Source organism: Botrytis deweyae (genome assembly GCF_014898535.1).
Source record: "Botrytis deweyae strain B1 chromosome Unknown BDEW_015, whole genome shotgun sequence".
Lineage (NCBI taxonomy): Eukaryota > Fungi > Ascomycota > Leotiomycetes > Helotiales > Sclerotiniaceae > Botrytis > Botrytis deweyae.
This window is the reverse complement of record NW_024066222.1, coordinates 179,858-192,699: the sequence shown is the minus strand read 5'-3', so window position 1 is coordinate 192,699 and position 12,842 is coordinate 179,858. Positions and strand designations below refer to the sequence as shown.

Sequence of the window (12,842 nt, the reverse complement as noted above, 5' to 3'; positions counted from 1 at the left end):
CACCCCCTTCATCACCACTAACATCCACTCCCCAGCATTCCCTCCACTCCATCCTTCGCAACCATACTACACGTCCCCGTCGCATTCGCCGCCGTCACATTCTGCGCATAGGCGACCATGAAATCCTCAAATTCAATTCCATAGCACGGATACACCTTACTACAACTAACACTTGCCGTTCTGTTTCCTTTCGCACCAGTCAAATATCCCGTGAAATTGCGGAACGTGATGTCGGAGATGAGAAACTTGGAAGTGCCGGCGTAGGAACCGTTGTTTCCAGAATCCTGGGAGATGCCGGCTGCGATGGCGGCGCCTTCGATGTGGAAGTTTTCAAAGAGGAGAGAGCTTACGTTACCCCTGGATTTAGGTATTAGTTTAGGGGGAAGAGATGAGGGAAGGGGGGAAACATACCAGCCGCCGCCTCGGGGGAGACCTGCACTTTCGTATCCGCTTTGTGGAGCTTGGAAACCTATCCATGTTTTGATGTATGCGGTGTTGTGCATGTCAAGATTGTAGGAGATGATATTGACGTCTTTTACAGTAACGTTTACGACGGACGAGTCTTCGACGTATTGACCGAGAGAACCAATTGCGATTCCGTTGCCGCCGTGGCATGTGACCTATTTGTTCAGATCAGTTATGTGGTTATGAGTTAGATTTTAGAGGTAGAAGTGGGATCAGAGGATGTGAATCGAATCAATCGATGAAGAGAGGGGTAGGTACATTTTGAACCCAAATATTATAAGATCTTGGTTTAATTGCAATACAATCGTCACCTCCCTGATACCAGAAATTGGTTAATTTGACGTTGTTCGCATCCATAGTATCAAAGCCATCGGTATTCTGGACCCAGTTCGTTCCATATGGTACTTTTAAGGCGGTCGAGTTGGCGAGCATATCGTTAAACCACATATTAGTACCGTTCATGATGTTGATTGCCCAGAGAGGAGAATCCTTTATCGAAACTTAATGTCCGGAAAGTGTTGTTAGCTTGATGATCATGTATAGAGCAGAAGAGAATAAAGGTGACATACAATGTTCGACGAACACCTCACTAACATTCCAGAAGACAAAAGGCATAGGTCGTCCTGGCTGCGTAACTGCTTGCTCGGCATTGTACCAAGCATTTCCATTACCATTGATCCCACCAGTACTTTTTCCATTAATATGAATACGATCTCCTGTAAAGACAACACCAGCAGCGTGATTTTGGAATGCGACGGGATAGGAATTATTTCGCCAATATGTGAGATTATCCGACAACTGTCCGATCGTTAGCACACCTCTCGTGAGTGGAAGATAGCCCAAACATACAGTCCAAATTCCTTGCCAATCAATCGTTACGTCGTAAATGATTGGGTTTAATCTTGTCGCGATCCAATACTCTTTGTTTTTGGGAAATACGACGGTTCCGCCATGATTACAATCTGAAAATGCCTTGAGGATTTGAGGAGTATCGTCTGTATGGTTTCCGAGGGGATGAACCGTGCAAGTCTTATGATTGCTACGGGGAGGAGCGGGAACAACGTCAGAGCCACGATGTCCTTTCGCAGCTATGAGGGAGGAGAAAAGTGCTATCGTTGAAGCAATTATGAGACGCATCTTGGGCGACAGAAAGAGCCGAGAAATGATATGGAATCTCACAATTCGAGAGCTTCAATGTGTATGCAATATTTTAGAATTGAAAACGGAGAAAAACCATCAAAACAAAGATTTCCAAGAGCAGAAAGACAGGCAAAAGTATACAGATGAAGACATTTTGAGAATATATACAAACATTTTCCGCATACTGAATGACGGTGTGTTGCATTAATCCGTGAGATCCATCCCTCTCCTAAGGAAAGCAATATAAACAAGCTCCTCAATTGGAGGTAAAATTCTTTTCAGGAACCTTAACTCATTCATCAGATTGCCACATCGAGAAGCTTTCCCCATGTTTTCCAGCTTGGAAGAGGGGTCCTGACTCCTGATGGTGATCATCATCTGGGGTAAAAGAAATGTTCTTGCGGATTCGGGCAATGATGCACCGAATGTGGAGTTTCTTGTCTTGGGGTGATTCAAAGTCAATTTGGTCAATGATCACCGCCCATTTGTAATGTGATATCTGAAGTGTGAGATATTGAAGCTATTCCCAAACATGAGAAGATGGTTGTTGGCTTGAAAGTCGTATCTTGTTGATTTACAGTTGGGTAGGTAGGTCGGTAGGTAGGTCGGTAGGTAGGTAGATGATGGTACTAATATTTTAGTGCCAGAGGTGGTTTTGGTGGGATGTAATCACCCCACCATAAGCTTTGAATTGTTCTATTGAAGCTTCAATCAATGCGTCATCCATCAACTTTCACAACGAACTAAGAGCCAACTGCCAACTGCCAACTGCCAAAATCTCGCCACTTGTTGTGTCCATAAAGCTACGATATACACTTATCCAGTATTCATCTCAACCGTCAACGACTAGAAATCAATCTTTCAAAATAGCTTCCAAAGCCTCTGCCCGACTTTTGCGTCTCGCTCGCACCATGTCTACATCAACCACCACTCCAGCATCCATCGGTCAAGCTCCATGGCGTCCTCTTTTCCTTTCCCATCTCTCCAAGATGGATTCCCCGGAATTTGTTCTCTCATCATTACAGCCAAGCAATGACAAGGACTCTCCTACTCCTTATCTTCCTCGAGCTCGTTACTGCATCTACAGAGGAATGTGGGCCGAGCTTCCAGAGAACAAACACAATGATGCTCCAATGAATGATCGAGTTTACGAGAGTGATCTTCCAACCTTTACCACAGATGTGCGTATGGAGAAGGTCCCCCAATTTTTTGCCAGTTCACAGGGCCATGGAGAGGTAGAACAGAGTCAGGGTAGTGGTGGTGGTGGACCTGTCGAAGCAGTTTTCTGGATCAAAGAAGTCATGACTCAATGGAGAGTGAAGGGAGAGGCTTATATCGTAGGTCAAGATATTGAAGGGAGTGGTCAAGAATCAAGTGGAACACGAACTGTAAAGACAAAGATTGGAGAGAGAATGAGAGTTGTGAAGGAAGATGGAAAAGAAGGTTGGAGTTGGGGAAAAGAACTTACTGCACACTTTGGCAACATCAGCCCGGGAATGAGAGGTAAAGACAATGTAGACATTGGATGAACACTGTGACTAACTTTCAATCTATAGGCTCTTTCAAAAATCCTATACCTGGAACACCCGTTTCGCAGCCACCAAGCGATCCAAATTGGAAATTGGGTCAAAAAGTCACTGATCTGAATGATGAAGCTTCCAGAAAGAATTTCAGGGTTGTGATTATCAAACCTGTGGAGATCGAACAACTTGATTTGAGTGAACCTGATAAAGCAAGGAGATGGAGATTTACTTACGTCGGCCCCGATGGAGATGCTGGAAAGGGAGAAGAGATTATTGGGGAATGGAAGAAGGAAGAGCTTTGGCCATAAATTATCAATTAGAGCTCCGACTCGGCAAAATGACAATGCGGCAGATGCAAAGCTGTAATAAAAATTTCAATTCAAGCCTTCCTTTTTTTCTTTCTCCTTCCTTAAAACTCCGTGGAGATCATAATTATCTAAACCTTGGCTTCCTGCGGTTGGTGGTTGGTGGTTGGTGGTTGGTGGTTTGGTACGAAATACAATACCGAGAATACCTCACAAAACAGCGGTAAGTTTGCCGCAGACAACTCGAATGCTCGTAAGCTTTCACATTAACCAGGATTTTCGGACTGCCTAACTAATTCCAGTTCATTTAAGTATCATTTCCCACCATTTCCACCCATGTATCAAACACTTGAGTGGCTTTCTCATAATCCATGCATCAAAAAAAAGCGATGGCGGCCGTTTTCTGCATAAAGCACGTGTGACAAGGAACGGGAAGAGTCAGACTAAAAATCTCTCGTCTTCCCCTGCTGGCCCTGTCCTGGTCAATAGACTAAAAAAAAACTAAAAACCAAAAGCCACGAGACACGATGGTGACATGAATGCTTCTAGTCTAATTCTCGAAATGCCTCACCGTCTGAAAATGAACCGGATCGGGTAGAATGGATTCCCCGGGAGGGGTAGAGGAGATGATAGGAAGCCCTATATTGGCAGAGCTTTTTACTCCGTGTATTCTGTAGTCTAATGGAGAAAACTTTTTGAATGTATTAGAGTGAGATGGACTCATTTCTCGACACAGGGTAGCTAGCTATCATGTAGTGGGATTCGTTATTCAGGTAGATCAACGTAACAACACTGTATTGCGGCTAAAGGAACATACATTCTCACATCCCTAGGTGATTATGTTGTTAAAAGAGTATAGTCTCGTATAAAAGCCCGAATAGTAGCTAGGTATTCTCCCGCAATCAAAAGAAGTTTGGTGATTTATTCTCCGCGTGAGATCTAACGAGGGGTTGTTTACTAGATAGGAATTTTGCAACGTATTAATGACGAGGGGGGTATAAACAGAAAGACAGGAAATGTACGAACACAAAGTAGGTAGGAATACGATGACAACAAAGTTCCGAGGTAAATAACAAAACCAACATTTTTTCAAACTATAGATGCAGTAAAAGACGAAGAGGGAAATGGAGGCTGGGAAGGGTTTGGTGAGGGTCGAAGACCTATCAGAGAGATTTGACATTATATTTGAACATCTATTTCTCGAATAGGGAACTCCTCTCGTCCACATTAACACGGCAGGATTGTTTGAATAACACGATTAACAGTTGCTCTGAAAAAAGATGGTTGGTTGCAAGGACTGAATACCTATCAGAAGAAACAGATTATCAATCCTCGAAAGGCAAGTAAGTTCCTATACCATAAGAAAACTATCTTCTTCATCCACACTGGCACCGCAGCAGAACCCATAACAAACGATATCAGTTCGTCTGCACTTTCCCGAGGCATAAGTTACATACACAGTAATCTGAATCTATCGGGTTGTTGTCAAGGTACCGACAGCTTGGTTGAAATGAAAAAGTGATACGACTTTGAAGGAAATAACCGCTCGGTGAAACTTCTTTTGCTCTGCTGCGTTGTATCATTACGTGTTCTGTAACATTCTTCGATTTCCCATTTTCGTATTCCCCATACGAAATACATGAAACTTGATGTGCCTTCTGGATACTGATCACGATTCACAATGAAGCTTCAGGGAAGATATTGTCTTGTAAGAGCTCTAACGGCTCGTGCCGTATGTTTCCTCCAATTATAATTTCTCATGCTGTTTCTTATTCTTCTTTTTGCCGGAAGTACCCTCGTACCTCCGTTGTGTTTCAATATTGTTTGCTAATTAAGTATAGAAAATGGAAATGAATTGGATGATTCGCTTATTGATTTCTGACACTGACAATGAACTTGAATAATGAAGGGGTCCACAGTCTACAGTCCACAGATCCAAAAAATCCCTGGATATCATTAGCGTTCAAATCCGATGTACCAGGATTAAGTTTACGCCATTTCATTGAAGACGGCTTATCACTTCCTCTGCCCTTGATTCCATTCATCTACACCCTACCATACATTTCATCCCACACCCACCAACCACACTCATACATACTCTCCAGGTCGGTCTGCATCGATGTAAGAAGAAAAAAAGTAAAATTGATTGAACAAAACAAAACATCACACAATACCTTCTCACTATCCTATGTAAGGTTACAAGTAAGTTGAACTATAGTTTCATGCAATAATATTCTTATAGATATAGGTCGGTATCCGCATCCTCTTATAATCGCCTGTTCAAACTTGCATGCGAGTAGTGTGAGCAGTTAGTCCGAGATACATATTGGATACTCCATATCTATATCCTTCATTTACAGATCACACTCCTGGTTAATAAAGTCCTTCGGGTCTTGTAATTGAAGCAAAGAGATCAGAATCACTCTACTTCATCTCCTCTCCGCGCAAAGAGTCGCACGCATTGTCCAGCTGTTTATTTACTTATTCCCCATAATGACGCAGTGATGATGGTACTAGTATGATGTCCATTGACTTCCTGAACTACTTACCTCGAATCAGACAAAATATATTCTCTGCCACAACCAATACACTCCAAATAATACTATCCACACTCAAAACGCTCTCACCATATCATTTTTAACTTACATTGATCTGAATTCATCATGACGACATTTTCGACATTGGATGCGTTGACGAGTCTAACCCAATCCATACCGGATTGGAACAAACGACTAGACGACTTAAACGGCCAAATAGCTTTACGACAAATCGAGCTTGCCCGCTTGACAGATCACAAACCTGCACGCTCCGTGAAAAACAAAGGTTCCACCGAGTCACTACGACCCAAAGATGGCGAAGAAGGCATCACCGAATCCGAAAAGCCCAAGCAAACCCCCTCATCTCCCATCGGCTCCCCCAAATCCGCACAAAATGGTTTCTCCTCCGAAGCCCGTCCCAATTCCCCATCCGTAGCTCGAGCTGCCGCTGCCGCCGCCCTCGAATACAATCAGTCCCCCTCTCAAGCAGCCCCCCAATCGCCCGAGCCCCTTACTCCGCGAGCATCTCCCAACGCTCTAACTCGGCAATCCTCGCAACCTACACCTCCCACGGAACCCCTCCCACGAGCCCCCGCCGTCCTTCGAAAACGCAAAACGGAATCCCTCGCATCGGGAAACTCCCACGCCCCAAAATACAGAACCAGATCCATGATCATAGTATACTACGACAGCGCGGTCCAGACGGCTTTTGAAGAACTCGTCAAATTTGTGAGCGGCAACCGGAACGCCATGCGAAAGGGGAAGATGGCCGCCAAAATGGCCGAGATGAGACGAGCTGCCGAAATGGAAGCCGAAGAAGAAGAAAGCGATGACGAATCCGAATCCGAAGCGTCAAAAGTATTGGGCAGTGCGTTGCTCAAGCCTTCGTTGCAACCTCACGCGGGCGCGGACTCCACTTCCAACGGCGCAAATGGAGATGCGCGCGCGGGAGCCAAACTCAAATTCCCATCTTCGCGAAAGATGGGTTCGACGCGCGACCGCAAGAATATTGGAAAGACGATGAATGTGTTACGGGGGTATCGTCGAGCCGGTGGGGGAATCGAGGGAGCGGGAGGAAACTCCCCAGATATTTTTGATGAGTTGGATAAGGGACTTGAATGGTGTCAGGGACAGTGCGAACACGCTGCTCACCAATTCCTGCGCGATGGAGAGTGCAGTACGGAGATTGAGAATATTAAAAGGAGATTGGGAGAAGTGAAGGAGATTGCGGAGAGGAAGATTGAGAAGTTGAGAGCCGAGGAGGCGTTGCTGCAAGTGGAAGTGGAAAAGAAGAATGAAAATGATGGTTCGAAAGAGCATCCAGATGGCAATGGATCGAAATCTCTTCCAGCCATAACTCCTGTCTCGAATGGACCAGTAGAGTTGGAGGTGGATGATGCGATGGAAGTAGACGATGACGATGACGATGATGATAACGACGGGTTTGATCCGAGGAAATTGATCTTTAAGCGATCCGGGGATAGGATATAGGATGTCCTGAACACACGGACTTTGCATGTTGAATTTCTCTCGAAACATTGGAGTTGTACTTTTGGAAACCCACGCTTTGGATGGAGAACTTCTGGATTGAGAATCCGGGGGCTTGGCGTAAAGATTGCTTTTCTTTACCTACCGATCGCATGGAATATATGGCGTGAAAAAGTACGGAGATGGGATTGCAAAAGTTGGGCATTTTCAATGGTGTGTACCTGTGTAGCATGGATAGTCTAGATCTGAGGCTTGGGATATATATATATATATATATATATATATATATATATATATATATGTATAGTCTTGTGAGTTGGATGGATAGACCTGGTGAATATGTGAATGGCTATAGTCATTCTTTTGGATTAGCATTGGGATGGAAAAGTCATTAAGCTTTTGCAGAAATAACAAGGGCGTTGAATATATTTGGACATTATCTAATAGGTATATCTAATATATCAATCTCATTAATCATATTATATCTATCACGTTTCACTTCATCTTTTGGAATAATTGGTTCTTGTCCAGTAGGTACTTGTGCAATAGAGCAGGGCAATGCTCATTCATCTATTCTTATACGTGAATATCATTCGTGGTATCATACACGAGGTCTGTTGGTAGCTACGTGATTTGTTATCTCTTAACTTCCATACACCCCCCCTAATGCTCTCCTCTCAATTGTGCAATTTGTCGTTTGGGTTGCTTGTACACTTTATCTAATAATAGCTCCAGCCAAAGACTTGACCTTGCAAACACCACCACTCACAGTAACCAATTTTCCAACGCTAGTCTTGGCATCCTCTCCTTCCTTACTCAACTCCTTTACAACACCCGCGTCAAAAGCAGCTTCTAAATCTGCAGTTGTGGTGAAACCAGGTTGGATCATCTCCCAAACCTTCTTCTTTGGGTTCAAAACACCCTCGGGTTCTCCCTGCCATCCCTCGAAGAAAACTCGCTCGCCGGCCTTTGCTTCAGCTGGGGGAGTAACGAGTTCGACTGGGCCGGCGTGGTGATCTTCTTCTCCTTCCTTGAGTCTGGGAGAGGCGGCTAAGACCATGGCGCATGATTTAATACCACGCATCTTGACGGGTTTGAGATTGCACACAACTACTACCTTGCGACCTTGCATTTCCTCGAGAGGAACGAGTCCATTAAGACCAGAGCAGACAGTTCGCACAACTTGTCCTTCGTATTCAGATGTATCATCGGTTCCGGGCTTGTCACCCATAGCAATGGTGGAGACAAATAGAGAGTCAGCCTCGGGATGCTTAATCGCTTTGAGGATGTGTCCAACACGGAGATCGATCAAACATGGAGAAAGAGGGGCAGATGGAGCAGGAGCCTTTTGAGGTTTGGGAGCCTTCTCTTTCTTCTCCTTCTTTTGTCTGGGAAATTGTGGTTGTTCGCCAGTGACAGCAGCAACAATTGTATCTTTTGCCTCTGCAACCTTCTCGGCGACTTGAGCTACAACTCCCTTGTCGCTCTTTTCCTTGGTTCGATCTGCCAACTCCTTTTGTTCACCTCCTGCGGCGGCAGCAGCAGCGGCAGCTTTCTCCTTCTTCAATCGCTCCTTCTCGGCCTTGGCATCAACAGGAGGCTTAACATATAAGATCTCCTCAGCATCAACCTTAACTTTCTTCTCTTCCTCAATGTTTAGTCCAAAAATCGGCGAATTCTGCACAAAATCCACATGGCGCACAATATTCGGATGGCCCTTCTCACCCGTTCGTTCCTCGCTGCTCCATTTTGCGACCTGCGGTGCCAAACTCTCGTAGATAGCGATATCGGCAGACGAAGGCTTGGAGCCAAGAAGAGTGGTGCGAGATGCTAAATGAGTGTTGAGAGAATCGAGGAGAGAGGGGGTTTCAGAGCTGGAGGTCTTGAGGCGCTCAGAAGTGAGCGTCCATTGCTTGAGCTCGGTTTCCTCGGCGGGTGTATATTTGATGGAGGAGAAGCTGGCCATGGTTCTGAAGAATTGGATGTTTGCCCTGCTGATGGCGCGGGTGATGAGGCGTGGAGAATACAGTTTGTAAATTGGTTTGGAGGGGTTGAGAGGGTGGTTTGTTGCGGTTGTTTTTTTGAGTCATTCGTCAAGGGAAATTTCTATTTTACCCCACCATTCTTTATCGTCTTACGATAGGAGGATACTAGACTAGACTAGACTAGGTAGTAGGTACCCCTACCTCGACGTATCTATTAGACGAGATAGAGATACATCAAAATTATATACTCTTTTCAATACTCAATATCAATTGAAACAATCATCATTTCGACCCAAAAATTGAGTCAATACAATAAGAAGTCTTGCTTCTCATTACCCACCTCTTTGATTTTCTAATATCCGAGTGGATATCGATATCTACATCTCCTATCAAACTATCAGATTCTTCAGCAACTTATTTGTTCCAATCCGAGGTTAGATTAATTTGCTATGGGGTTGATAGAGCATGTGGATAGATCGTGTCGATAAAGAGAGAGAGGAGCAGGCATAGATAGGTAGGTACATTTTTGATTCCAAAAACTACGTAATAAGTGTTAGATATTTCAATTGCAACCTCCCCGCGAGAAGAAGCAAGAGACATGCACACCCTCATCTCAATATCCATCCCCAATCCATCTACACACGCAACGTTCCATACAATCCACCATCCTCCACTCTCGCACCATCCATTTCCCCCTTAACACCCAACAATTTCACATTCCCCCATTTCGCCAGGAAAGATTTAATCTGATCCATCGTCTCCTGATCATCCCTAACCAGGAGCACAATCGCATCATAGCCTCCGGCACCAGGAACCACACCCCCAATCACCCCCTCCACATTCTCAATGACGTCATCTAGCAATTTCGTTTGCTCTTCAGGTTCAATCGGAACTCCTGAAAGGTTACCCATCTCTCTAATTTTTTCTCGAATAGCCGAGAAAGCTGGGCCAGCTGCACTAATATCATTTCCGGAAGAGAGAACCTCTGCCAATTTCTCGTTTCGCGATTGCAATTCATCCCATAATTCTTTCGAGACCACGGGATCACGTTTTCGCCATTCGAGAACCTTTTTTACCATTCCGACGGTTTGGGATCCACAATCTACGTCGCACATGACGAGAGCCATACCTTTGGGGATGGTGATTTTGCCTTTTTCGATTTGGGTGTCCCATTTTTGAGGGGCGGTGTCTTCAACTGACGCTTTAACGCGAGTGGAGAAACCTGGGGAGCCTGGTTCACCCAGAGAAGAAAGGATGGAGGGGGAAAAGCGACGGTAGAGAGAGGTGCCGTAGACAGCTGTTGCAATGTCAAAACCTGAGCCGACTTTTCCTTGGGCTGCACAATGGGCTGCTTGGGCTAGGTTGTGAAGTTGAGATTGGCCTTCTTTGGTATTGAGAGAGAATTTTGAGGAGGGAAGATAATGGGAGAGAATTGCACCGGTGAAAGCAGTCACTAAGGCTGCAGAAGAGCCGAGACCGGTCTTATGGGCGTCCTCGAGACGGACGCCAAAGTCGAGAAATTGATGGTGTGCATCTGAGGCAATGGCTTTGGTAGAGGGGTTGGAGTAGTAGTCTTTGTCAGCCAGGATTGTGATGGAGGTTGGTTTGATGGTAGTGGATGGAAGAACGGAGGATATGTAGGTTAGTGCGTAGAGTAATGCTGTTTCTACGAATGGATTTCGAGAAACTGATGCTGATGGAGAGCTAGAAAGATGATGAAATGAGTCAAGGTGATGGTCAAGAAGGGAAGAAATATATGCTACCTTTTTAATTGGGTAACTTCAATGCCCCCATCATCCTTAATCAAGTGGAATCCATAATTCCAAGCTGCTTCCCGAAATTGAGGACTCTTTACAATGATATCGGAGAGCTGAACACCAGAGGTAGTCTCGATGTCTTGAACCAACACGTGAATTCGAGCACTAAGACCAAATACCAAGGCGGTATAATCACGATCCAATACCAGATAACCTCCTGCTAAGAAGACCTTGCCCGGTGCCGATACGGCCGTTATACGATTAGTCATCCTGTTCTTTGATGATGATCGAGACTGGACTGGACTGGACTGAATGATTTGGTCAGCGAATGTGTAAGACCTAGGTCAGCCTGGATGCGAAAATATGACAATTGCGGCGAATGTACAGTACAAGCTGGGATCAGACTCACCAGAGAGTCAAGGTGACAAGTTGACAAATGTCATTAGTGTGAGCTTTCGAGTGGGTCAATGGCCAACGGGATCAAATTCGGCAAAGTGTCCGAGAATGGGATTTGAAAAGGTTAAGGTTTTGGATGCCCCATATTAAAGGCTCCATTTTTATATATGGTTCCACTTTGATGACTCCACATGAATAAAGAGGATCACGAAATTGCGAGTTTTTTTTTCTTCTCTGCAGATTGGACTTGATAAGTCTTGACTTCACTGGGCTGAGAATCCTTCGATATCATTGGGTTTCTCGTGTGGAATTTGAGTTCTGAATAGCTTCTCTTTGGTTCCATGGGAATTTTATCCCAATTTGATGTCGTGGATTGATCGATCACCTACTTTGAATACGATACGCATATCAATCATGTCAACATACTTTGGAGTGCGTTATCGCCATGCAGACTACCGGTAGATAGAGGTGAGAAGCGGTATCGTAGCATGAGATGAGCCACCACCAGAATCATGTAGATACTGGGAAATGGCTTGTAAGTGCTTGAGTCTCTTTCCATGATGAGATGATGCGTAAATGGAAGACGGGTAATTCATTTGAGGGGGTTTCCGCGTAATGCCTCACTCGAGTCTCGATGGTAAGATTACCTCGTAGAGTCGTAGTTGATGACAGATTGCTGGCTGTATTGACAATGTGGCATAACAGGAAGAAGGCAGATAGGTAGACCAAGTAATCATGTTGACGTACGAAGTACAATGTAACTGTAGGTAAGATTCCTCTTTCTTCCGGTTCCGTCTTTCCTACATGGACAACCTTATCCCGCGGTTCCGAGTATTTCATTCACCTGTCGTCGTTCTTGGATCTTCGGACTATTCTATCTTCCGATCCCATCGAGCCGGTGAATTTGTGAGATTGCGAAATTGTGGTTGATCTCATGCATGATGTACGAATTAGAGTACGAGTTGTTACTACTTATTACCAGGTACCTTTTTGGGATCTGTTAAATCCGTCTCCGTCCGCCCGTGAAAGAAACGGGGATACCATGACAGACAGATGAACCAATCATATGCAAGTATACCGCGTGGAGTAGCTCAACGCTAGAATTAGACCCGCGTTCTTGGATCTAACTCTGACGCGCTTTACCCAAAAGGTCTTAATTCACTCACAGTCCCGCTAGGATAATACCGGGATTATACACAGATTTTACGGCAATGGAGTCACATTTTATCGAATTTTTAACATTTTC

At 44.7% G+C, this 12,842-nt stretch overlaps 5 protein-coding genes across 5 annotated transcripts; 2 read left to right on the top strand and 3 right to left on the bottom strand.

Moving 5' to 3' along the window:
• Nucleotides 1-17: 17 nt before the first annotated feature.
• On the bottom strand, nt 18-1,602 carry EAE98_006762 (uncharacterized protein; the record flags this gene model as incomplete). The annotated part of the gene is made up of 5 exons (XM_038954385.1): nt 18-357; nt 412-620; nt 724-965; nt 1,035-1,263; nt 1,315-1,602. 5 exons carry the CDS (start codon nt 1,600-1,602, stop codon nt 18-20), a joined length of 1,308 nt encoding a protein of 435 aa, XP_038809065.1.
• Nucleotides 1,603-2,516: 914 nt separating this feature from the next.
• EAE98_006761 (uncharacterized protein) lies at nt 2,517-3,436 on the top strand (the record flags this gene model as incomplete). Its single annotated transcript, XM_038954384.1, has 2 exons — nt 2,517-3,108; nt 3,162-3,436. The coding sequence occupies 2 exons, from the start codon at nt 2,517-2,519 to the stop codon at nt 3,434-3,436; spliced, it is 867 nt and encodes a 288-aa protein (XP_038809064.1).
• A 2,660-nt stretch (nt 3,437-6,096) lies between these two features.
• On the top strand, nt 6,097-7,461 carry EAE98_006760 (uncharacterized protein; the record flags this gene model as incomplete). The annotated part of the gene is made up of 1 exon (XM_038954383.1): nt 6,097-7,461. One exon carries the CDS (start codon nt 6,097-6,099, stop codon nt 7,459-7,461), a length of 1,365 nt encoding a protein of 454 aa, XP_038809063.1.
• A 712-nt stretch (nt 7,462-8,173) lies between these two features.
• Nucleotides 8,174-9,424, bottom strand: EAE98_006759 (uncharacterized protein; the record flags this gene model as incomplete). Its single annotated transcript, XM_038954382.1, has 1 exon — nt 8,174-9,424. One exon carries the CDS (start codon nt 9,422-9,424, stop codon nt 8,174-8,176), a length of 1,251 nt encoding a protein of 416 aa, XP_038809062.1.
• Nucleotides 9,425-10,078: 654 nt separating this feature from the next.
• EAE98_006758 (uncharacterized protein) lies at nt 10,079-11,469 on the bottom strand (the record flags this gene model as incomplete). The annotated part of the gene is made up of 2 exons (XM_038954381.1): nt 10,079-11,147; nt 11,207-11,469. The coding sequence occupies 2 exons, from the start codon at nt 11,467-11,469 to the stop codon at nt 10,079-10,081; spliced, it is 1,332 nt and encodes a 443-aa protein (XP_038809061.1).
• Between the last annotated feature and the right edge of the window lie 1,373 nt (nt 11,470-12,842).